At 42.5% G+C, this 25,817-nt stretch overlaps 1 protein-coding gene across 1 annotated transcript in view; it reads left to right on the forward strand.

Moving 5' to 3' along the window:
- Positions 1–25,817, forward strand: part of SLC5A8 (solute carrier family 5 member 8) — a 42,712-nt gene that overhangs the window by 12,609 nt on the left and 4,286 nt on the right. The window contains exons 7-14 of the mRNA XM_006261167.4: positions 2,094–2,223; positions 4,002–4,090; positions 12,769–12,881; positions 14,825–14,892; positions 15,221–15,307; positions 18,495–18,697; positions 20,455–20,558; positions 22,829–22,914. Of these exons, the coding sequence (XP_006261229.1) occupies positions 2,094–2,223; positions 4,002–4,090; positions 12,769–12,881; positions 14,825–14,892; positions 15,221–15,307; positions 18,495–18,697; positions 20,455–20,558; positions 22,829–22,914 (880 nt within the window). The remainder of the gene's footprint in view (positions 1–2,093; positions 2,224–4,001; positions 4,091–12,768; positions 12,882–14,824; positions 14,893–15,220; positions 15,308–18,494; positions 18,698–20,454; positions 20,559–22,828; positions 22,915–25,817) is intronic.

The raw sequence follows: 25,817 nt of genomic DNA on the forward strand, positions 1-25,817 counted from the left end.
AAGAATCAATGCAGTTTGTAGGACTGTATAGCCTGTCTACATTAATAGCTTTAAGAAATCTAGAATCTCATGACCTTGTCCCTTGTATAACTCCCTTCTGTAAGAAAGGGCAGGCAGGTTCCAAGTCATCTAAACCATTATTTGACTTATCCATGCCTGAAAAACATCACTGTTCCAAAAGGCAAAGTTACTTTACAGCATAACCGTTGTCTCTTCATAACATTTTAGGCACTGGCAGTATGCCATGACTCTGTAGTTTGTTTATCAAAGATTTTTAAAACATGTCCAGCAAGAATCATTATTGACCTGTCCCTCTTGTCATTTGCCCTAATGCAAAGTAAATGTAAATTGCTACCATCAAATCAGAATAGATGCATTTTATACCCACTTTGCATGGATGTAAAGATATTACAAAGTGTAAAGCAATAACCAATCTGGCTCAGAGTCTGAATTCTTACACAGATCCTAACCTGTGCCTTTTGGGAATAAATTAAATGACTCCCATGGTAAGGGATGATTCTTTTTTGACTCATTGCACACTCATTCTAAAGAATTACAGGAGTCTCTAGCAGAAGAACCACACCTTCAGAAAATTGCAGGCTACTCATTTACTTCCTCTTATTTTTCCCTCAATCCCTGCCTTCAAAGATCTCTTCAAGATGCCATGTTTTGATTACTGGAATTCTAAATCCCCAGTTAAACAACCAAACCAACAGGCAGATAAACAGGTGTTTATAAACATGGTTTCCTTAGACACAATACCGATTTTGCATAAAGTATCTACCTAGTATTACACATTCAGAATTAATGGGAACACCTTCCTTTGTTAAAAGCTACAATTATTTTTCTGTGATACTGACATAATCATGAGTGTCACCCTTCACTGGGAGGCCAGTGAGGACAAAAATCAAAGAGATATTTATTTGCACACCAATACATTTTAAAATAAGATTTGCCACTTGCAGCAGCTAATCTTTTGTGCAGGGAGGTGTTTTCTGCCTGTAGTCACTCAGTTGCTAGAAACTTACTTTATTTAATTTTTAGCTTTTGGACATGCGCTAAAATAGTTTATTCTGTCCTACAAAAACATTTGGTTAAATTCTGTATGTCAACCTCAAGTCAATTTAAGAGTGATTTTATATCAATTTAGCTTATGATGGCATGGAATCAACTTAAGTTAAATTGATAATAGAATTTATTCTGTAGTAAAAGTGGGCAGGCACACAAAACACAACCTTACTTTGGCATAAGACTCTTTTTTGGGGTAAAGTCTAGAAGCAAAAGCCTTAAGAAACCCCATGACAAATCATCTGGAGAGGAGTATTTGGCATGACTATCTTATAGAGCATGTCAGCAAAGGCCTTCCTTATTGTTCCATAACTGGATGGCTGGCACTGGTTAAGCATAGCAAAATAGCATAGTGCATTGACATTACAGGCAAAGAAGTGCTGACACAGGCCCCACACACCCAGTGCATGCTCCTTAAAGATCCCTCTGGGGTTTGTGTACACTTTCTATTTGCCTCCTGTGACCTGACATACAGACATATGCTGAGATATGCAGAATAATCACAACTATCCCATAATCTCTTGACTAGATTCCATTGTGGGACAAACCCTGCTGCTATTGATTATATATTCCCAAGAACATCATATGGGTTTTATATTTGAAAATGCCAATTTATCTCTTTCTGACAACTTAATTGGAGCCAAATTGCAACCCTTTTCCTGGTGAGACCTGAGCAATCCCATTGACCTTGCTATGACTGTAAATACCTGTTCACCCACAGCAGTAAAAATTTATAAATAGCTTCTAGCCTAGTAGCTACTGCATGGCTCATCATCTTTCTCAGGAGTTCCTGTGTTCTGTAGTACTCTACTGCCTTTTCAGTCAAAAAGTTCACAGCATGTAACTGGACTAAACATCGTGTTCCTACTTAACAAGGTTTCTTTTTTCTTTGACTGCCAACCGGGAAGGTAATTCAGGTACAGTAGGATACATTAATCTCTGCCAAGCTTACAGACCTGTACTTTTTCTCTCCGAGTTCCAAAAGTAATTCTCTAACCTTGATCCTTCCATGTGTGTTTGCATAGGTCTCTCTATATAAACTTGGTGGGACTCTGGGCGATTCTCACCTGTGCAGTGTTTTCCGGATTAGCTCTGTACTCAATTTACAAGGATTGTGACCCATGGACAGCAAAGAAGGTGTCAGCACCAGACCAGGTATATACATCTTTTGCTACATTTAACAGTTAGGGATAAGTTAAAACTGCTGCCCTAGGGCCTGATCCCTAGGTGTTTGGCTGAGCACTCACCACTCCCATGCCTTGGAAGTTTACATTGAGGCCTTTGGGAAAGCTGCATTGAGGAACAGTGTGGGATATACTTTTATCTTCAGTAAGGGAGTGATCTAGTAAAATAACTGGACATAAATCTCCATATGCTCCAGTGATGCAACGCTCAAGTATTTTAAACCCCACAGAAAAAAAAAATCATATTATTTTATTTGGGAGAAGAGAAGGAAGGTTTGCATCTTTATGCAACAGCCAGGAGGTCAGAACCCTATGACTTCTCCTTTTCATCTGGGATCTTGAGATAGCTGCAGTGAAGCAAGGTTTGTCTACATAGAGGCACTGTGCCTCTGCTGTACCTTGCACTACAGTCCTCATTAGTCATTCAGGAGACATGCCAGAGTATGCAGGAGGAAAGTGCCTAAATTAGCATGTAGTGAGTCAGGATTATTGAGGTGGGGGACAAACTGTAAGACTGATAGAAAAGCTAGGGGGCAGTGAGGATGGTTTTACAGGAAGTGGGATATTCTTCAGTCCCACCACCTTCTGGTTCTGACCAATAGTTGTAGACACCTATTTTATGACTTGATGAAGGGGACAGCCAGGAGCATAACACTGTGAAGGCAACTCTTCTTTCTCAGATCTGTCAGGTATGTTGTTTATCCCTCTAAAACATGCCTAGGAACATTGTATATAAATGAGCAACTCAAAACATGGGAAATGTTACAATAAAAAACAACAACATAGAAACGTTTGGCTGGAAGGCACCCCAGAGAAGTTATCTCAGCCTCTAAAAAGTTTAATGAATGATACTGGCTTGACAGTAACCATTAGCCCTTATGTAGTACTGTTCATCTCCAGATCTACAGTGTACAGTTTTTGTTCCTGGATAAGTGAAAAGCAAAGACCTTCCCATGTTTTAAGCATAAGAGATGCCCCAAGAATAGTATTTATGACAGGAAGAGATGAGCAGAAAGTAAACATTCACTAAAAATGTTTCTCCCTTCATTACTCAGGAGAGAATTAGGTTGTGAAATTATGTCTTTTGAGGAGCAGAATCACAAATGGTAGTCAGCCTCTCCAAATATACCCTGGTATATTTATAGAAAGAAAAATGTTCGGAAGGGGGAAACAAATGAAATGTCAGTTTCTTATGTTTAGGAGAGTTATAGATGCTTGTCAAACTGCCTCCATAGCAGGAGGCCAGAGAGGGGAAGCAAATGGTGAACACATGGCAAAGAGCCAGAGGTCAGGCCACATGGTCTTCTTTAAGACCATAGTGAAATCAGGTTTGTAATTGCAAGGTAGATACACAATGCATTCCTTCATATTAACAAAAATAGAAGCCTTAAACCAGGCACTTTGAAGTGATCTGAAAATTTCAACTATAGCAGATGTCATAAAAGCCAGAACAAAAGGGATACTATTCTACTGAATCTGGGACTAGGTGCTTCCAGTATATAGCTTAAACCAACAACAGGAACTGGGATCAAACATGGAAGTGGTTCTCAGCTGTCCTAAGGTGACTGTATTCACAGTGAACAACTTAGGGACCATTTTCTGCAGGATGTCTAGGAATTGAGTAGAACATATACAATAGGACATGTAAAATTTGAATAACTGGGCAGAAGGAAGGCTGAGAAAATTACAAGAAACAAGACCAGAAATGGGGATGACATTATAACATTTCTCAATCTTGGAATTTTGCAGTTAATGCCATACTTGGTACTGGATATTCTGCGAGACTTTCCAGGCGTGCCAGGGCTGTTTGTGGCTAGTGCCTACAGTGGGACGTTAAGGTAAATGAATCATTCTGTATTCCGCAAAATATATTAGCTATGGTTTGTACATCTTTATTGGCATTTAAATTGCCTTTACACTAGGATTTTTGACTTTACAGCGCACTCCAATCCGGGGCGTAGGCAGCATATGACACATGGCACCTGGGGTTGGTGTGGGGCACATGCTGCATGCCCTGCTTGGTGGTGGTGCAGGAGTGCATGTTGCATGTGACATTTGAGGCTGGTCCAGGATGCATGCTGAATGTGGTGCCTGTGCTAGACTAGGCCTGCACACTGAATCTAGCACACGGGGCTGGACTGCAGGCCTGATTCAGCCTGCAGACCAGCTCTGTGCCACTCATCTGACTGACAGGGCCTGATGAGTGTGATACTCCTGGGTTAAATGCAGAATATACTTAAGTATATAGCTTCAGCCCCACTCTCTACTTTGTATCTCAGTTCTACTCCAGTTAACTGCATGCCAACTGCAGTTTGCTAACAGTAACAAATTGTTAGCTGCTTCTGGAACAAGTAAGAGAAAACCACTGCTATTTGAAACCTGGATGACAGGAACTAGTTTCATTTTCAAGGCTTCTAATGGTCAGTTTCACGGCTGCTAATATCATGGGATTGATAGAACTGTAGAATTAATGAACACTGATTGTTTACATAAAATTCAGCTACAGAAATACTATGAAGAAATGAGTAGTCTTTTTTCAGTCCTGAGGCCATGTGCCTAAATGGAGCTTGCTCTTTGTTTTTGTTCTTTTAAGGTGTGGGAGGAAGTGGAGGCTATTTAGCTTGTGGAACCTTAAACATGCTTCACCAGTGGATCATCAAAGCATCTTGACTTGATGTTGTTGATCCTCCCTGCTAATAAATGTCACATGAGCAAAGTGTAGTGATTACAAGCTTCACCTCACCTTGCTACAGAATGATTAGTTTCCTGCTCAAGACAAGCCCCAGACCTGAATATAGAAGTCATAGAGAAGTAGGGCTAGAGGGGACCTTGAGAAGTCATCTAGTCCAACCCTCTGCCTGAGAGGATCATCTCTATCCAAGCCATCCCATACAAATCCATTGTCTAACATTTTAGTAAAACTACCCAGTCAACTCTGACACAGCACAAGATATAACAACCTAGTTTCCACAGATAGTGTAGGGGGACCACCATGACCAACATCCTGCTGCTGCAAAGGTTATTAAAATATGCTCAAGAGATCTCAGGAAGAGGGCCGTGCCTCCTGCTACAGAGGAAGGGAAAAACCCCATATCAGTATGAGCACAGGATAAAAATCCTTCCTGATCCAAGTATGGCAATTGACCTAACCCTGAGCAGAGGTGCAAGACATTTTAATCAGGAACCTCTGGTTTAAGTCCCAGCAGGAGCATTGGCACACCCCATTCAAAATCCCCAGCTATTGCCTACTTCCTGTTCCTAATGACAAGGCATTGTAATAAATACTTATTATGTATAACTACTACTATTCATTAGTTCCCATCTATATGCTTAGGATCCTGGTGTAATTTATATCAGTATGCAAAGGAGGATGGATTATACTGGTGTAAGTATGGCAAGTATTGAGGCCCTGAGCTGGTAAATTCCTCCAAATAGATAGTCACCCTGGGTAGCAACAATGGAAGGGAATTTTCCAACATGCATACTCAGCTTCCAATTTGCAAACATTTATACCTATTTTAAAACTGTTCTGTTCTCCCTCAAAAATTAAAAGTGAAGCTGGTTTGAATTAGTCTCCTGAAAAACAGTGAAAAGTGACTGGACTTCTGGCCAATAACTGAAAGAGCTTCTTAAGTGAGCATGCCTTCTGGCAGAGACCAAACATGGCAAATTTCAGCCCTAAAGAGGAATGTTTTGGATAATCTTGAATGGGACAAGCCAAGGTTTCAATGGAAACTGTGTAAGAACAATAGCTAGAACCGTCACATACTGAGTGACTGTTATAACATTCTGGTTGGGTAATTTCTTTTGGCTCTTAACTTGTTTCTTTGTAAGTAAAGATAATGATCTAGGTAGTCATGCTGAAGGTGCAAACTGATTGCTTAGGAAAATAATGTATTAATATATTCAGCATTTCCCATTTGGCTCTGTGCATTCTAGGATGATTGACTTCTTGTCCTTCTTAAGAAACCCAATTTCAGGGCATTGCGAGGCACAAAGAACAGGACTAGATAAGGAATAAAAGTACTGCCTAACTTTACAAGCATGCTGTGAAGTTTAGTACATTCATATTTTTAAAGTTTAAGATTCTTAAATAGAAGGGAATGCAGAAGTGCAAAGTATTACAAATCCTGACTCTAAGTGTATTATTTTAATTAGTTTCTCTCATCTAACTTTGGCTGCTAGTAGATTAAGAAACACTAAAGAGATAGGAAATACTAGGCAACAGATATTTACCTACAAAGGGAATTTGTCTGATACTTTTACAAATGATACAGGAGTTTCCATGGGTGGATCTAGGATTTTGAAAAGGAGGGTGCAGATGGTAGTATGGCACATCTTCACATACAACACATGTTTTTTTTTCCAAATGAAGAAAAACTAGATGCTCTACAAATATGCTAGGGGACTAGCACTCTATTATTAAGTTTAAAATCAAAGCAAAAACAAATATAATTCTTAGAATATGAAGAAATTGCTGGATTATATACACCATATTTTTAAACACAACTAATTAGGCAAAAAGAGTCAAAATAGTGTAAAGATATAATGTAATTATTTCTGTAGTCATTATAGTTAAAATATGTGTCATTCAGATTTATAATACAAAATTTAGCCTTCTTGAGCCTCTTGACAGTGCCTCCAATATTTCACTCAACACTTGAGTTAACATTACCACTGTCACAACCCAAAGTTGTGATTTTTTGTTTGTGTGTGTGCTTCGGCACCGCTAAATTATTTCCCACCAATTTGTCGCTTTCTTTGCACGGTAGAGTTCTCTGCTGCAAGAGAGAACTCTGGTGCAACGGGGGATTTCCCGCCAGATTACAGCTTCTTTGCAGTGTGCATCTCTTTTGCATCATAGTGATACACGCTGTAAAGAAGTTCCCGCCATTTGTATTAGGATTCGCGCCACGTTATTGGCCCATTCCTAATGTAGGCACATGTGGCGGCTAGCGATTGGCTTGCTAGCCGTACAAAAGGCTTGGGTAGTTTCCGCCCAAGTCGGAGGAGGGAGGACGAGAGAGATTCTGTGTGAAGATCTCCAAGCGCCGTGGACCTTTGCGGACCCGACGCGCCTCCCCTAAGCAGGCAATAGAGGCAATAGAACTGAGTCTACGGAGCTTTCGCTTCTCGCCTCTCCCCGTTGCTGAGCGCAATCCTAAACGTATCCCTTTCCTGTAACTTCGGACCGTGGAGCCTAAGTAACTCCGGGGAAACTTTTCGAACCCAACTTAACCAGACCCGCGGAGCCTAGCAAACTCCGTGGGAGCAATCGATTTGTCGTGTTCCTCTAGTGAGGATCCAAGCGGGAGCTGTGCCTGGAAACCTATCCAGCCTACACCAATACCATCTTTGGGTATAAGTAAACAATCTTTTCAATCAACCATTACGCCTCCATAACTAATTCTAACTCGCGTGCGCTAAACCGCCCAGTGGTTCTCTCCAGCCCCGCATGCCCGGGCTGCTGGCCACAACCCGTGTGCAACGAAGACGGGTCCGGTACGACCCCGGTTCGCCCCCGGCTCGCCCATGGTGGCCAGAATGGGATCGGAATCACCGCCGCGCATGGCAACGAGGGCGGGATCGGGGCCCGGCCCACACATGGCGACAAGGATGGGATTGGGATCGAGAGACAATGTGCACATAACAACTCAGACGGAATTAAGAGAGAACACGCTAGAGTTAGAATTGGTTAGGAATTGCCCTTGGCGCGATAACCAACGCCAAGTGAAAAGCTTTGAAGAATTAGAGATACATATCGCTTACCACCAGGCGGGCGGAACGGGTGAAAGATTTGTAAGCGGCTGTTTGTCGCTAAAGGGAGAAGAGGGAATCTCTGAAGATGGAGCCCCGAGAGAAAGGGAAGTGTACTTGCTCCCTGCGGCATTCGGGTGTATAATGAGAGATGAGCGGGTCCTGTTTAGGCCCCTCGATACTGTGTCCCTCACCGAACCCAACCCGGCTGGCGAAACGAACCCGACTTTCACTCGGGAGTGTGCCCGATGCCTACGATATGCTCAGGAGAGTGAAGAACCGGAGCCCATTGGCCCGTTCTCTCCGTGTATGGTAATGTCTAGATTACGGGGTCGCGAGCTTCCATCTGAGCTCCGCGAAGATCTGGAGACGGAGGAATGCCCCGCGGATGAAAGAATGGCCTTGCGGTACGACAAGGGGGGAGAAGGTAGTGCAACTATTCATATTATAATGAATCTAATGCAGAGGAATTTAAGTTTGAAAACCCAGCTGCAGATGGCGATCCGATCGGTCAAAGAAGCGGCTGAGAAACAGGAGCCTGAAACACCAGTCCAAGATGGCGCCGAGCAAGAGGGAGACCACATGGAAGAACCGGAAAAGAAGGGTGGAGCTTCTAACGAACTCGCGAGAGTTCAGTCAGCGACTCCGCCCATCGATGCAGCATCGTCGCCGGCAACCCCGCCTAGCGACGCAGCAGCGTCTCGGCCAACCACGCCTTCCTGCCGACAAAGGAGAGAGTCAAGCAGAGGAGTGCATCCGCCCCTCCTGCCTGAAGCAGCAACAGCAGCAGTAACCCCTGCGGCAGCAGTTCAGCCTTTAACAACATCGACTCCCGAAAAAACAGCTTGCCCTGCAATCACGGTCGGCCCGGCAACGGATGGGCGAGATGTCGTCGCCAGTCGCATTCATGCTTGGACAGATCTACAACAATGGTATAAAGAATCTGAGATGGAATCTGAAGAGGCTATAATTTCATGGCTAGATCTTATGGCCACGGAATTTAAACGTGATTAAAGAGTAATCTTCTTTGTCAATTGCCGAGACTGCGTATCCTGATGGAGCCAAGATTGTCTTATGATCGGGACTGTCAACACCCGACCAGGCCTCAGGGCACCAGATGACGTGGATCCGATCTCCCACCACTGCCACCGAGAACCCTAGAGGAGCGATACATGTTTGGATTTCTCCTACAGCGTTCCGGACTTAACAAGCGGCAGCTTCGGATTTTAGGGGACGCAGGCCAATGGCAATTAGCTTATGAGTTAGGTTTCTGTTATTTAGAAGAGCCGGATGATGAATCTTCGACGATTTCGTCTAATTAGGCCATGAAAATCATTTAAAATTGTTTAAGTTTGTTGAATTAGGTCATTAATCCGTTTTGAGAGTTTTCTGTTTACAGATCCAGAATTCAGAGTGTGTGACAAGGAGGAGCCCTAAAAGGGATGACACCACCGGAAGAAGTGAGGGCCTGACGTATGACTTTGTCAAGACGCCCACTGAAGCCCTGATCATGCAATTTTGTTATGAATCAGATTATGTGTTTATGTTGGTTATTATTTCTCGATTGTTATGTAATTTGATCCCAGGACAGCGAATTTTATGTTTGTGTATTTGTTTGATGGCTTGTTTACTCGTTTGATGACCACGACAAAACTCTAGATTGCTCGAAAGAGTGTGGCATAATTTAGCTATGCTCTCAGCAAGGGGGGATGTCACAACCCAAAGTTGTGATTTTTTGTTTGTGTGTGTGCTTCGGCACCGCTAAATTATTTCCCGCCAATTTGTCGCTTTCTTTGCACGGTAGAGTTCTCTGCTGCAAGAGAGAACTCTGGTGCAACAGGGGATTTCCCGCCAGATTACAGCTTCTTTGCAGTGTGCATCTCTTTTGCATTGTAGTGATACACGCTGTAAAGAAGTTCCCGCCATTTGTATTAGGATTCGCGCCACGTTATTGGCCCATTCCTAATGTAGGCACATGTGGCGGCTAGCGATTGGCTTGCTAGCCGTACAAAAGGCTTGGGTAGTTTCCGCCCAAGTCGGAGGAGGGAGGACGAGAGAGATTCTGTGTGAAGATCTCCAAGTGCTGCGGACCCTCGCGGACCCGATGCGCCTCCCCTAAGCAGGCAATAGAGGCAATAGAACCGAGTCTACGGAGCTTTCGCTTCTTGCCTCTCCCCATCACCGAGTGCAATCCTAGACGTATCCCTTTCCTGTAACTTCGGACCCGCAGAGCCTAAGTAACTCCGGGGAAACTTTTCGAACCCAACTTAACCGGACCCGCGGAGCCTAGCAAACTCCATGGGAGCAATCGATTTGTCGTGTTCCTCTAGTGAGGATCCAAGCGGGAGCTGTGCCTGGAAAACTGTCCAGCCTACACCAATACCATCTTTGGGTGTAAGTAAACAATCTTTTCAATCAACCATTACGCCTCTGTAACTAATTCTAACTCGCGTGCGCTAAACCGCCCAGTGGTTCTCTCCAGCCCCACGTGCCCGGGCTGCTGGCCACAACCCATGTGCAACGAAGACGGGTCCAGTATGACCCCAGTTCACTCCCGGCTCGCCCATGGTGGCCAGAATAGGATCGGAATCACCGCCGCACATGGCAACGAGGGCGGGATCGGGGCCCGGCCCGCACAACCACAACTGAGTTAAAGTTTTTAGCTAGAGCTAACAACAGTCTTCAGGGCTGTGAAACAGAAGGGGGACCTTACCAGCTATGGCTAACAAACAGCAAAATTGCAGATGGATAGTTTCAACAGTGGAACATCAAGACCATTAAAAAAAGGCAAAGAATTGTTAATGCCTTTAGAGTGGAAAGAGATTAGTAGGGATCAGGGAATGATAATGAGCCATGAAATCAACTGATTCTTTCAGCACTCCCTGACTAGAACTGATTCGCTCCTTCCAGGCTATTGGTTTTAAAGTTTGTGTGGAGCAGGAATCAAAGTGCGGGATGAGTGCAACTGCACCACTACTACCCCCACTCCCTCCCTCCACCCCCGGAAGTTTTCAAGTCATTGAAATTAGTTAGACCTGCTTTCAAAAATACTTCAACTATCTCGAACAAGTTCCCTTCAAGTGTATTGAACTCCCATTTGAGCTCAGAATTAGGAGGCATCAAGCTGTGCATTTTATGTCTATACTTGTCTGTACATAGACATGTTCATTTTCCATGTACAACCCAGGCATCTATTTATTTATTTATTCATTCATTCATTTAGATGAAGATTTTCAAATGTGGGCAACTAAAGATAGGATCGTTAGCCAATATGTAGGCTGGTGAATATAAGATGGCCTGGACGTAGACAGACAAGGTTCTTTGGGCAAATCTGATATCTTTTATTAGACCAACTCAGAGATAGTTGGAGAAATTCTTCTTAGCAAGCTTTCAGGTATAAAAACCCTTCCTTGGGCTGAGGAAACATCTGCAGTTGGTCTGTGCTCTTCCTGGATGGAATGAATAGTAAAAGCCTCTGGCTTCTTTACTATTCATTCTATCCAGGAAGAGCACAGATCAAATGCAGATGCTTCCTCAGCCTGATGAAGGGTGTTTGTGCCCAAAAGTTTGCAAAGAAGAATTTTTTCCAATTACTGGAGTTGGTCTAATACCAGATATCGGATTTACTCAAAAAACCTTGTCTGCGCAAAATAGCCAATAATCTGAGATTTACATCTCTCAGTTCTTACCTAGTCAGATGTATGCTATGCGTATTAAAGTATCAAAAAGGTTATAAAATTAAAAAATAGCCCTTGATAATAAATAATACATATTCACTTTCTCTCTATGGACTTATCAGATAATAGGCCTGTGCAAAGCAGAAAGTATTTGCTTTGAATTTAGATTCGGCGATTCGGATGGATAGTGATTGGAATCACTGTCCTGATTCGATTTGGCCAAATCTGAATCCAAAAATATTCAGAGTCGACTCTCATTCAGCCATAGACTATACAGGCCAGCAGGAGCAGCTAGGGGAGCAGCTAGACAAGCCCCAGCTTGAGCTGGTGGCCCTGGGAGAAGCTGCGGGAGCTGGGAGGAATGATTGGGGAGCTGGGGAATTGAACCAGGAGCTGGGGGGAAGCCTCCGATCATTCCCCCCATTTCCCAGTTCGATCCCTCAGCTCCCAAACATCCCCTCCAGCCCCCGCAGCTTCTCCTGGGGCTGCCAGCACTGCCTGCCTCGCCCCGGCGGGGGTGCAACTGGGGGATAAGCTGGACAAGCCACAGCTTCTTCTGGGGCTGCTGGCTTAAGGTGGGGCTCATCTGGCTGCTCCCCCAGCTGCTTCCACCGGCACTGCCTAGTGCCTGCCTGTACAGTCTATAGCCAAATCTCCAAATCTCTCTGAATCGATTCAGAAGCTTCCGAATCAGATTTGGAGAGATTAATGGGTCTCCCGATTCAATGCTGATTCAGAGATTCAGCCACCAAATCAGGCCAAATCTCCTCTGAATCGAATCAACTACCAAAGCTTCACACTGCCCTGTCAGATAACTTATTTACCTTAAAACAAGCATTGTCTTCATTGAGAGTGAAGGTAACTATATTTTTTGCAATGTAAATTTTATCTCCTTTGGTAACAATAATATCCACATGGGCAATGTTATACATTAAATCTCTCCTAATGTTGCAGGCAATGACAATTTCCCTTTTGAATAATTCCAACTCTGTTTTTTTGAGGGTTTTTGTTGTTGTTGTTGTTGTTGTTTTACTTCAGTTCCTAGGAGGATACACAAATGTTTTAAATTTTGTCTCTTGCAGTACAGTATCCTCCAGCATCAATGCTTTAGCTGCTGTCACCGTCGAGGATCTCGTTAAACCTTACTTCAGAACACTCTCTGAACAGAAATTGTCTTGGATTTCCAAGGGGATGAGTAAGTCTGCAAAGGATATTTTCCAGTTTTCCCTTTAAGAGACAGCTCTTGATTCAGATCTTGTATTGTAGTGCAAAATACAATTGAATCCATTAAAGAAAATGAAACTGCACCTCTGCAAACTGTGTGTAAAATCAAGGAGAGACATTCTAGATAGAATGAAAAAAAGGCTATTTAAAGTAAGCATGGAAAAGGCCTTCTCATTTGGTCTTTAAGTGGTAAAGTTATATTGCAGCTTTGTTCAATCTAACTTCTTAATACAAAAGAGCCAGAGGTTCCAGGTTAAATTGATGTTATTTTTTCTTTCATCAGTCGGAAGGCAGGTGTATGGGATAAATTTTTTGTTACAAATCACTTGAATGTAGAATGGTTTGGTAGGACAAATGTGAGAAAGTGGACTGCATCATACTGTCATTTGAGGAATCAACAATTCACTTTATGACCCCTGTGATGTACTCTGAAGCCATTAGTCTATTTAAATGCCCCTAAGGAGCCAGTTTTAAAACTTTAGAGACAATGAGTTTTAGGGTGAATATACAGGGTCCAGTTCTTCACTTAAATTTGCAAAGCTCCATTGTTTTTATTTAACATCTGAAGATCATCTGTATAAATGAAACTCCAACACAGACCTGACTGAAATCACAATGATATTTTATTGCCACTGTGAAACTACTTGAATGGGCACCTGAACAGATGAGGGTGCAAATATGGTATTCTAGACTAGAAAATCATCTTATGACCTGAATGCTCCCACTTTCATCAGCTGACCGCCTTCTGCCTGACACAGATACTGGCACTGCCTCAGTTTGCCTTTGGCACCAGAGAAGGTTAGCTGAGGGATGCAGGGAAGATGAGTGATTTCACTATTGGTTCTCCTTTCTGTGATCCATCTCCTATAAGCCACAAACTATGCAATACCTTCTAAGATGCTGACTTCCAGGAGATGGACATTGTGCAAGAAATCTGGCAGACTTGGCCCACAGCATCCAATAATATTTGTTGGAGAAAACTGGGAGAAGACTGTTTCAAAATGATCCATTTAGAAATTAAAAAAAACCCAACCCAAAACAGTGCAAGTACATACCAAATGCTACAGGGTACATCATGCTAGTGAGCACTGTTTCTTAAGCGCTGTTGTCAGTAACCCTATGCCAACATTTGTTTGTTATGGGAATGATGACTCACCTGTCTTACTAATATTGTGATGATTTGCCTGATACATTAGGTTTTGGGATTAATGTATCACCACAGTTATTGTCAGGTAGAAGATGGGGCGCAGACAGAAGTTATGTTTACCACATGATTGACCCCCTGAAAGTGTTCTACAGCCATGCTGTGACACATGTGTAAGGCTGCAGAGTGCTTTTAAAGTGGCTGATCATGCGTCAAATTAACCCTCATCAATGAGGGATCAGATGAAGGCGCTCCATTTTGGGCACCTTAGGGAACTTGTGTTTCCTAAGGTTAATTTGTGGTATGATCAGGGCTGGGCTGGTACGGAGGAGGACAAGCAAATCAAAACAATGATAAAGCCCTATGGAGCTGAGGAGGAAAAGAGAGATGTCACATGTATTTATGCTGTCCACCGCCCTCTAGTTGTACAAAGAGGACTTAGGGTTCATGTTTCTAATAATCATAAGGCATTTGCACTGGTGTTACAAAACTAAAAAAGTGGGAAGCAAGATGTTTTTCTTCAGAACAAAATGTGTTTATATCCTTGTAAGATACAATGTTTCAATTAATCTTAAATATAATATACAGTAAGAGGATCTTTATCATGTTTACATTTCCATTCCGAGCCTTTTACTGATTTGGCTGTTCTTAGAAACAATCCTACATGTAGGGTGATTTATTAGGGGTAATACTAGACCACAAGAAAATATTCTCCCCAAAGAGCATTACACTTAACCTAGTTGATATGTTCATCTATCATGTTCATTTAGGTCTGTTTTATGGTGGACTCTGTATTGCTATGGCTGCTTTGGCATCCCTGATGGGAGGTTTGTTGCAGGTGGGTAATGGCTTTTCATCTCTGTGTTATGCTATCTAGAATATATCATTTGAAAGAACAAAACATCAGCTACTTGAATTGTATTAAATTTAAATTCTTGAATGGGAACTTACCTTGAAAATTCTAGTGCCAGATTGTCAGCAGGTATAACCCAAGGTAGGTCACCAGTAGCACTCTGTCAGTTAACACCTGGTGAGAATTAGGCCTTGAGGTAGCCTTGAACCCTTTACTCCAAGTACTTCATTTTTGTCCCCCAACACCTTGTGCTCTATTGAGGGTTTCAGTTTTATGGTGTGATACCTAATACAAGATTTTATTCTTTTCTCAGGCAGCTCTCAGTATTTTTGGCATGGTTGGAGGCCCTCTTCTAGGTCTGTTTTCTCTGGGAATCCTTTGCCCCATCACAAATCCCCTGGTAAGTTCAAGTTCTGAGTCGTACAAAATTCATAAGTCATTTGGAGAGGGTTAGGGATAGGTTTCCCCAAGAAATTGCTTTATTTCATGGAAAATGTTTCAATTTGTTATTTTTCTATACATAGTGGAAGAATAGTTGGGGTTTTTCCATATGTAGTACCCCTCTGATGTAATAAGTAGGGAACTGGAATATTTGTCATATGGTAGATTTCACATCTCTGAATCTTTTTGTTTCATTCTCAGTTGGAAAGAAAATGTGGAGATGTGACATTTCCCACAATACAGAGATAATTGGAAAATTCTGTTTCTGAAGAACTAGGGGACCAGGCCAGACCCCAGACAAGTAGCTGTGCTGTTAACCACATGAAGGCCAGGAAACCTTTTTGCTTAATAAGTGGGCAGGATGGGGAGCCAACCACCTGGGGAGCCCATCTACTTGCTCACAACATAGGGAACCCAAGGAGCCAGTCAACATGGGAACCAACTACTCAGCTCTGTAGATGGCCTGGGAAACCAGCTGACTTGACAGCAGGGTACCCTTGTAGTGTGCCAGGAAAAAAGGATGACTAGGGATTTCAGTGAGGCAAGCTGAGCATGTTCTTCTAAAAGGTTTTGATTCCATCAAATCAGCACTTCCTGGTGGAAAACTGTTTGTTAATATTTTTTTTATTAGCTTTCGTAAAATAAGGTTAGTAATTTAGTCTGAAAAGATTGTTAATAATGGTAAGATGCACTAATTAGTTATCTTTCCTCTTTACTTACCTGTCCTTGTAGAATTACTATGTTGTGTACAAAGCATCCAAAAGAAAGAACTTGTTGTTACATCATAGAGCAATAACATTTGTCCCATAGTTATAGTTTAAACTAAGATTCCACTAGCTAGTTAATTTTGGCTGGCTCCTCCTAAATCCACAAAAAGTAGGTTACATTTAAAGGGTAAATATAATGATATTTTTTTTCTAAACCAAAATGAATTAGACACTGGGCTCCTGAATGAAGATACTATGTGTAGGACTCCTGGTTAACACCTAAAGTCTAACTTTTTTCTGCTTTGTAGCAAAAATCACAGAAAGTAGGGGAAGTTATTTCATGAGATTTCCTGCAGCTGACATTAAGGGCTTGATAAGAGTCTAATTTCAAATACTTCATATTTGAAACACCTCTATAACTTGGAAAAAACACTGTAGGTTAAATTCATCCCTGTTCAGAGAACCAAAAGCAATGCTTTCTTAAGTCCCAGTTAATCTCCAGTGAGTTCTTATCTGGAGTAGGAACATAAACTCTCATTGATTTTAAAGGGTGTAGAAGTGGTTTTTGTACACCAGGCTCTGGCAACCAGCAGTACTTTTACAACTACTTCACTTAAATTTCCTAGGTTTAATATTCTTGTTCAGATCTTGAAGGCAAATTCTTGTCTTTGGGAAATACAAGTGGGGCCTAAGCTGGGTTTCCCAAAGTGTGGCCTGCGAACTATTTGTTCATGGCCTGCAAAGGATTTTTTATTTTTTTAAAGATGACCATCCTTAACAGAATTAGGTGACTAGCAAGGCTGAAGCCATTTACTGTTCAGAATTGTAATTGATTGACAGATAGGAACAGCCCGGTACTTCACCTTGTTATAACTTGGATCTATAAGGAATCTTATGTTTCATCTATCTAAACATAAAGGTATTGCATTGCAGCCTCATTTTGTTATGTGCTCCCTACATCATGTTCCACCCTTAAGGGGTCCTCCATGAATAAAACTTTGGGAACCTGTGCTCTAACAAAATTCTTTGTCTTCAGGAAAAACACCAGGGGAAAAAACAATTGTGAATTTTCTGCATGTGCTCTAAGGAGAATGTTCAAATAAAATATTAGCAGATGTACATTTAAAAAAAAGATTTATCTCAATAAAACAAAAAACATTTCTGCCTTCATAGACAGACCTAGCTGAACAGAAGATTTTTGAAGTGACAGGCTAAGATTACAAAAATAGTTATTCATACTTGGGCCTCACAAACAAGTTAGCATGAGGTATGTTATGCACTGCACATGAGCCATTCTGTAGTAAATAACTGTGCATAATTTTCCCCCTTCTATTTGACTTTCACTGCATTTACCATGAGGTACAGGTATGTATGTATGTACACAGGCATTTGCCATGGAGTGGCTGATGCCCAGTAAGTGCACACACTAATTTATCATGTAGATATACCCTACATTAGAGTCAAGTACCATATTTTCTTGCATGTAACACACAGGTTTTTCATCCAAACCAACTGATGAACAGTGGGATGTGCATTATATGCGAGGAAACTAGGTCCCCATGGATCCAGAAATTTTGTGGTGGAGGATTGGTACCAGCATTAATAGCCATAGCTCTGGGAACCATAGCAATTAACACTGCCACTGCTCTCCCACCACCAAATTTCCAGACCCATGGGAAACCCCTTGGCTGGATGACATGGCCCCATGTGCTGGATTGGGGTGGTGAATGGTGTCAGGCTTGGTACATGAGGTTGGACCTGGCAGCCCCAAACCCTGTGCATGGGGTTGGACTTGGCACATGGCCCCAGACACAACATGTGGTGTTGGATGTGGCATACTGGGTGCATATACACATGATGCTCTGTCACTGTAGCAATGTGCTATGGTGATGTAAAAAAACATGATTTCACTGCTACATTGCCGTAGCAACGCACTCCCTTGATATAGCATGTTGCTACAGTGACATAGGGGCTAAAAATAACTGTGCACCGCTGGCATGGTGCAGCACGGGTTGTTACTGCATTATCATGTAGTACTTCCAAAACAATGGCACCGTAGGGTACATGTAGATGCACCCACTGGGTCAGACCTAGTGCATGGGGGTGGTGAGAGGGCCCCAGTTGGTGTGCAGGGTGGCAGGAGTCTCACCTCCCTAGCTACTGCTACTCAGTTTCTACCAAGAAGATTTTTTTTCTTCATCCTGCTTCTCAAAAACAAGTTAAGTAAAGATGGGTGTATGCTGTATGTAAGAAAATACAGTATTACGGTATCTAAATAAAGTGGCTTGATTTTCAAATGTTGCATACTCGGTAAGTCCATTATGAAACTTAGGCTGCTGAAATGGAAAACTTTGATGCTTTTTTTCTGTTTCTTTTTGTGCATCTCTTGTGTTTCTCTCATTTTGCAAGTAAATGAACTTTCACTTTTTTTTTTTGCAGGGCGCATTTGTAGGTCTTCTAAGTGGCTTTGTTGTATCTCTCTGGGTTGGAATTGGAGCTCAGATTTATCCTCCTCTCCCTGAGAGGACTATGCCATTAAAGCTTAGAACTATAGGCTGTGAGACAGAACCACTAGGCAACTGGACTGCAACAATGGCCATGCCAATTTTAACAACACTCTCACATGCTCCAGTCATAGAAAGGTATACAACAATGCTGGCATGTGAAGCATAGCACATGTCTGATTTGAAGTGATGTGAATGTCTGTCTAGCAGTTTGGTTATTTAAGAAATCCTCCTTGGGTTAAGTTACTTTTCTACTTGGAAGAAACCACGTTCTCTTTTGTGCTCCACAGGGATGGTTGTCTTATCCCAAACCCACAGAAGTCAATGCAAATCCTTCTGTTGGCTTCAGTGGGCTTTAGATTAGAACCAGTCTGACAGTTCTACACTGGGAAGTAGTTTACTTATGCATTTTGCATAGGCACAGGGGACTGCTGTGTTTAGTGGATTATTTACCATGATCAAAGTTCTGTTTTACCATCAAAGCAGGTCAAATCTGAAAGTGGGTAGGGTGGGGTTTACATGCTCTTGGTAAATCTTCCAGTAACGGTTTGTTCAGCAGCATCAAACCTATGCAGAAATAAGTAGCTACATTCAGCAAAATCAGGAGAATTAGTGGAGCTGGGAAAAATGCTGTTCCTACCCCTCCCACAGCCATCATAGCCTCTTATACAATGTTAACATACAGTAAAAAGATTTAAAGAAAATACATTAAATTCAATAGAACAATACCTGCAGGGCCAACGGCTGGGTTAAAAATTCTAAGTGTCAATTCTTATGTCTTGGTATAGAGTTAGCATTAAGCCAGAGACTCCTTTTGCTAGCTGATCTGCTACAAATAGTTGCTTCGAGTTCAGGGTGGTTGACTAGTTACTCTTTTACTTCTCACATGGAATATAAAGCTTCAGAGAATGTAAGGTAAATTTTTCACCTACCCCATAAATCTCAGTGCCAAGTATGCACCATTAACTGGTTATGTTTTGATGATATCAGTAAAAATACACGGCCAAGAACTTTGGTCAGTGTCCCTCCAGCTGTAGTGTGTGGCAAAGAGACTCAAAATAGGATAGCAGAAGCCTTGGACTGGTGATTCTCAACCAGGGTGCTGTGGCACCCTGGGCTGCCATGAGATCCTCGTAAGGGTGCTATGGGGTACCACGCAGTATTATCGCTGTGAGGTGTGTATGATTCATAAGATAAACCAAGAGATTTCAAATAGGAATCTACCGTGTCAAAATATTCTGACCTTTTGGGGGTCTTTCTCAGTTCTTTGCATCACAATAATTGCTCTATTATTTTTCTATAGTCAAAAAATGAGTGAAAAATAAGACCTGGCATTTTGCTAGGAGTGCTTTGAATGTAACAAGGGGGGCTTTGAGTGTACCATGGTTGAGAGCCACTGCTCTAGATCCACAAAAAGGATAGAGTAGTTCATACCTCCACACCTCACAAGTGGCTACTGGATGTGGCATGGTCCCATCTGGAAAAAATGGGTTTTGCAGTCAGAGTCTATACTTGCACTTAATGAGAGGGGTGGAAAATACAGAAAAAAGGGGCAGTAAAGCAGATTTTAGTCCTCTTCATCCTTTGCATGGATAGACTGGACTCTTAAGTTTTGCTTAGACTTCCTAGTAGAAACACAAGAACTTCTTGTTTCACTGACTGTGCCGCATTCTTACACCTTACAGCCCAGACTCCTCCCCAGTAAGTAAAAGACTCATAAGCTTCTTAAAAAAATGCATATGAGTGTATCTGCAAGTTTAGCATGTAGGTTGTTATTTTTAAAGTGGTCTTAGCACAGCATTCTCCTTATGTTATTTATTGTCTCTGTTCATAGCTTTATATTTTCAAGTTGTCTGAGAAAAAAAACCCAACTTGTGTTCTCTCCCTTTTTCTAGACCTGTTCTAGCTGATCACTGGTATTCCTTGTCCTATCTGTACTTCAGCACACTTGGGACTCTGGTCACAATAGCAGTGGGAATAATTGTCAGCCTTTTATCAGGTATCTTTGTCAGAGTTTGGGTTCAAGACGCATTTAAATTCTTTCCTGAAGTAATATGAACTGTCCACAACCATGCTAGTAGAAATTTCGTAAAGGTTTCCATCCTAATGCCCTGTTTTAATTCACTCTTCTCTTGGGCTGAAATTTCACATACTTGGTATCTGCCTACAGGTGAGATTTCTTTCCCCTCTGAAGCATGAGGAAGCAGATTCAGCTGTTTTTGAGCCTGAGAGGATGGGGTGGGGAGGTACAATACATTTTTTCCATTTTATTAAGTCTTAACAGGGGCAGGGGTTTGACAGTTACCACTGAACATGCAGATAATCCTGACAGGAAATATGCCATTCTTTCTTCCTGAGGACAAAAGCTTTGAGCAAATTTAAAATGTTAGAGAATGATGAACAGTGCTCATTTTCACTTAATTTGCTAATCACGCACCCAAGGAATGACTCACTCTATATTGCCACGTTAGTTGCCCACTGAAATATCTATGGAGCCCGAGGGCAAGCAGGACAGTTTGCAGCTGAGCTCAAGATCCAGACCTACTTTTCATGTTGTTCTCAGGAAAATCCAGACAGGGCCTATTATCCAGTTTGCACATGGCTGAAATAGCACAGAAACAGCTCATTTCACATTTCCAGGATTTTAGGTGAAAGTCTCATGAGAACAGCTCACAAGATTTGGGGGCTGTTGCTTCCTAAATTGTATTTAACCTAACTCAAAGTTTAACCTAGTATAGGTTTGAACACCACCTCTTCAGTCCCCTCTAAGGTGACATACATTTGACCCATTGTATGGAATGGTTTTCATGAGATTCTTGTCTGTAAGAGGTGAGGAGAATATGCTCAGCTGTATTAGTTTTTCCACCTTCCTCTCCTCCCCTGTCTCCCTTTCACTCCCTTCCTCCCACCCAATATCCCTGAAACATTTTCTGGAGTCCCTGGGAACTATCTGTCATTCCTCATGTTTCATAGTATGACAGCAGTCCTTAAGATAAGGATGTAGGAGATTGGACACCCAGCTTTCTCCTCAAACTATTGACCATAGAAATCACTGCAGTATAATGTGGGACAACCCCCCGTGGTTAAGAAAGTTGCCACTTGAGGAGTGCAGGACTAAGTCTGAGCCTCAAACAGAGGGCACTGACAAAAGTGACATTGTGTCTCGTGATTGGCCCCCTGAAGTGCTCAACAGCTGTGCCCTGAGAGAAGTGCATGGCTGCAGGGTGCTTCAAAAGTGCACGATTACACAGCAAATGAACCCTCATTACATGAGGGTTCAGGTAAAAGTGCTCCAAATTGGAGTGCCTTCATTAACGTCTGTCAGCAGGGCTGGGCTGATGCAGCTGAGCTCTGCCCTTGCCTGGTGCTGTCTTCAGGATGGAAGTGGGGAGAAGGGAGGGGAGGGCACTCTTGCCCAGCCTGTGCTGGAAGGTGTGGTGGGTGGATTGGAGCCCCCAGAGTGGAGTGCTCCAATCCACCTGCTCCACCCTCCAGCGCAGGCTGAACAAACCCCAACCCCCCTCCCATCCTGAAGACAGCACTGGAGTTTGCAGGGGTGTGGGGCAGGGCAAGGCTAGCAGAAAGAGGCAGCTGTCATGAAGCCAGGTCAAGGGGATTGTTGGCAGGCAATATTCTTTGAGTAGATGTGATATCTTTTATTAGACCAACTGAGTAGTTGGAAAAAAGTTCTTAGCAAGCTTTCGGGTGCAGTCACCCTTCTTCAGGCATAGGGACTAACACGGCTACAACCAAAAACCCAGCAAGGGGATTGCTGTAATTCATAGTGCTTCCTGTAAAGCGGGGAGCTGCACATCTCTCAGTGCCCTTAATTCCTACAGATGGTAGCACTTTGGGCTACTACTACACCATCAGGCTGGTTGCAGACACTGAATGTTACATAAAATGTAGGCTCCTTCTGCTGTTTTTGGTTAGCAGATACTTGATTTTTTTCCTCTTCTGACACAAAAAGCATGCAACTAGAGTACGTCCCTAAGGGACAGACATCACAGGGATAGTTAACAAGCTTCCAAACACAGCCGTGGCATCCTTTATACTCCGGTACCTGATAGATCCAAGTGATACTGGAATATGTGGCTGATGCAACCTGAGGAAACAGCTTGTAATTGCTTTTTGCTGCTGCCTCTACCCAGGGCATCAAGACGGGGCAAGATCAGGCAATTAGAATTTGGTATACTGTTATCTGTAGAATAAGAGGTACCAGGTTAAAAACTATTTAATAGAAAATTTAATACTGTGTCTATTTTACAGGAGGAAGGAAGCAAAATATTGACCGTAAATTCCTGCTGACAAAAGAGGACTTCCTGTCCAACTTCGCATTTTCTAAACCTGAGAAAGTAAGTATTGTTATGTGCAGATCCTACTTTGCCTCCACCAGGTCTTCACTCCTGGAGAATGGACACAAATTCACCAGGGGTTACATGTTCTAAAAAAAAAAGTGTTATTGTTTAATCATTTATTGATCCAGGTTTTGTCCTTTCAACTTGGTCCTCTGCAGAGGTCAGCCTTGGTCACCACAAACATAGAATGTACCCAATAAACACCCCTTAAGGAAACACTAGCTCTAATAATGTAGCAACATTGGAGTCAGAAGCCAAAATCCTTCAACAAAGCTTTCCCAGGGGACTAAATTTTGTCTTTATACTTTTCCTGACTGGCTGACACAGTTTGTCATGACTGCTTCATTTAAGCAGCAGCTGTCCACCAGACGGGGTCAGGGTAAAGCAGCTGATATCTATATCTGGCCACAGCAGCAGGTGTCTGACTTCAGTGAGTAGCAGATAATAGAAAGAACACCTGCTCTCAGAAGTTCAGCATTCTGCTAGGGCACTCCTAGGTAACCTCTCAGAATGAGGTACATAGGCTGCTCTGAACACTGAAGTGTCCTTTCTTAGATAAATGTTAGACTTTTTTCTCTTTTTAAATTACTAGCTATAGCTTGAGCGGGGGGAAATTTCCCACCACCTGTACAGTCTAAATGGCAGCCTCTCCTGCAAAAAATTAAATATTTAGAAGAAGTGTTGAATAGAATGGAGACAAACATCTCAAGAATAAAATCAGATTACAGTACTAAAGATTAACACTTCTTAAAGAAAGACTACCTTGCTGGCTGCCACATTTGGCAGTGCTATATGCTAGTTCATACCTGTTGCATAGAAATAAACCAATAACACCTTCCTCTCATATCCATGAAAGAATTAGACTTTCCACAGTCAGTGGAGAATGCCTTAACTTACTTACCCTGATAGTGGAGGGGCAGCTCCTCTACTGGTTTAAACTGACATACTTCCATTGACTTTAGTTGAGCTCCAGCAACTGATCAAAGATGGCCATCTGGGCCCCAGCTCTAGAAACTGTTGTGACCCTTCACTCTTATAACCCTCTTGAAAGTGACTGGTCATTGCTGTGAGTAGAGTGTTGTCAATTTGGCCCTCCTAAGTTAGAATAGGTTTTATTAAGACCACCATTACAGTGATATGCTATTTGCCCAATGCACTGAGTTAAAAGTAACAGCAAAAGCTGCCACACTGGGTGTCACATGGCAATAGTCTTTTTTAAAATGATCCAGTGTTCAGACCTTTTTCCTGTTGTGAAAACCCTTTGTGTTGAGATGTTGCACATTTTGGAAACTAAATATGTGCAACAGGGACAGATTTTTTAATAGATGATGCGTGTGATTCATCCATGTAGAAACCATGGGCCAGATGTTCAGATGAAATAAATAAGGGGTGCTCAACCTCTGGCCTGTGGGCCAAAAATGGCCTGCAGAGCCATCACATCTGGCCCATGGGGCTCCCCATAAGTATGGAAATTTGGTGGCCAGGGGGCAGTGGCAATTGATATTGCCACCCTCTCCCCTACCAAATTCTCAAACCCAAAGCCCCATGTAATGGGTTGGAGCCAGGCCATGTCCTGGACCTGCTTCCTCCCCTCCACAACTGAATTGGACTGGGCCACACCCCCTTCCTCCTAGAGACTGGATCAGGGCTGGGCCATGTCCCCTTCCCCTCCCCCTCCCCACCACAGCTGGTGGACTGGGCTGGGGCTGAGCCATGTCCCCTTCTCCTGATAGGCTGGATTGGGGCCAGGCTGCTCATGTCCCCCTCAGTGGGGCTGGATGGGGCCTGCTGCACTCATGCTGGTCACCAGATGGGGTCTACTGACTGAACTGAGCCTGCGGATGGACTGGGCACTATTCATTTGGTTTGCTGACCAAAAAGATTGAGCACCACTGGTGTAAACTACTGTAGGTCCATGACTTTAATACACCTCCCCCAGATCAAACTACCTTAGGATGTGCTCCTCAGCCAGTGGACAGAGTGAATGTGGAAACTCATGCCTACAAATTAAATGGGCAGGATAACTTCTGTTTGTGCCCAGATATAAGTATTTGCCTTGTATAGCTCAACATGGCTGGTGAGTTGGGGAAAGGATGCCTATTAATGCACCAATCTAACTGTTGAGAAAAAAGTGGGGGTGATTTCCATTCTGCCCGAGCAACAAGGATCTTCAGTTTAATTCAAGTTAGATTTAATGAAGAGGAATATGTTAAAGCAGGAAAGCCAGAAACCTGATTTTCACTGATGGAATGCAGTTAGGCATGAGGCTTAGCAGACAGCATGTCATGAAACTGGGATGACAAACTGCTATACAGCAATACAGTTGCTGTTATTTGCATACAGAAACAATGTCGGATACATTTTGAATGACAATAACAATGCTCAGATTGAAACCCACTCATCCTCTTCATATATGAAGAAACATTCCAAAGATTACTGTGAGCATCAACTTACGGTTTTTCTGCAGTCCACTTACATTTACATTTTCTACCTGCTAGATAAATGCCCAGCTCCAGGTCTGATTCTTTTTCCACGCCACTACAATTCTCTTGACTTCAGTACAGATATTCCTTATTCACACCAGTTTATAGTTGGCCTGATATAAAGCATAGAAAAGATTCCTACTGAGAGAAATGGGCTTTGAATGTATTTGGCCCTCAGAAAAGAGAACAAAAGGTTCTCTTTTTCTCTTGACATAACCCAGAAACAAAGCAGAAGCAGGTAAATAAAGGACATAGTTGCTTGGCATTTATTTTTAAAATAAATGTTCTTGCTCCACAAAATCCCCTTAAATGAGGCAAAGTAAAATATGCTGCCTTTGCTCTTTGCAAACTCTATTTTCTGCACTGTAAAGTCGAACTGTCCACCCACCCTATCATAAATCAATACTAAAAAATGTG

Source organism: Alligator mississippiensis, chromosome 4 (genome assembly GCF_030867095.1).
Source record: "Alligator mississippiensis isolate rAllMis1 chromosome 4, rAllMis1, whole genome shotgun sequence".
In the NCBI taxonomy this organism is placed as follows: Eukaryota; Metazoa; Chordata; order Crocodylia; family Alligatoridae; genus Alligator; species Alligator mississippiensis.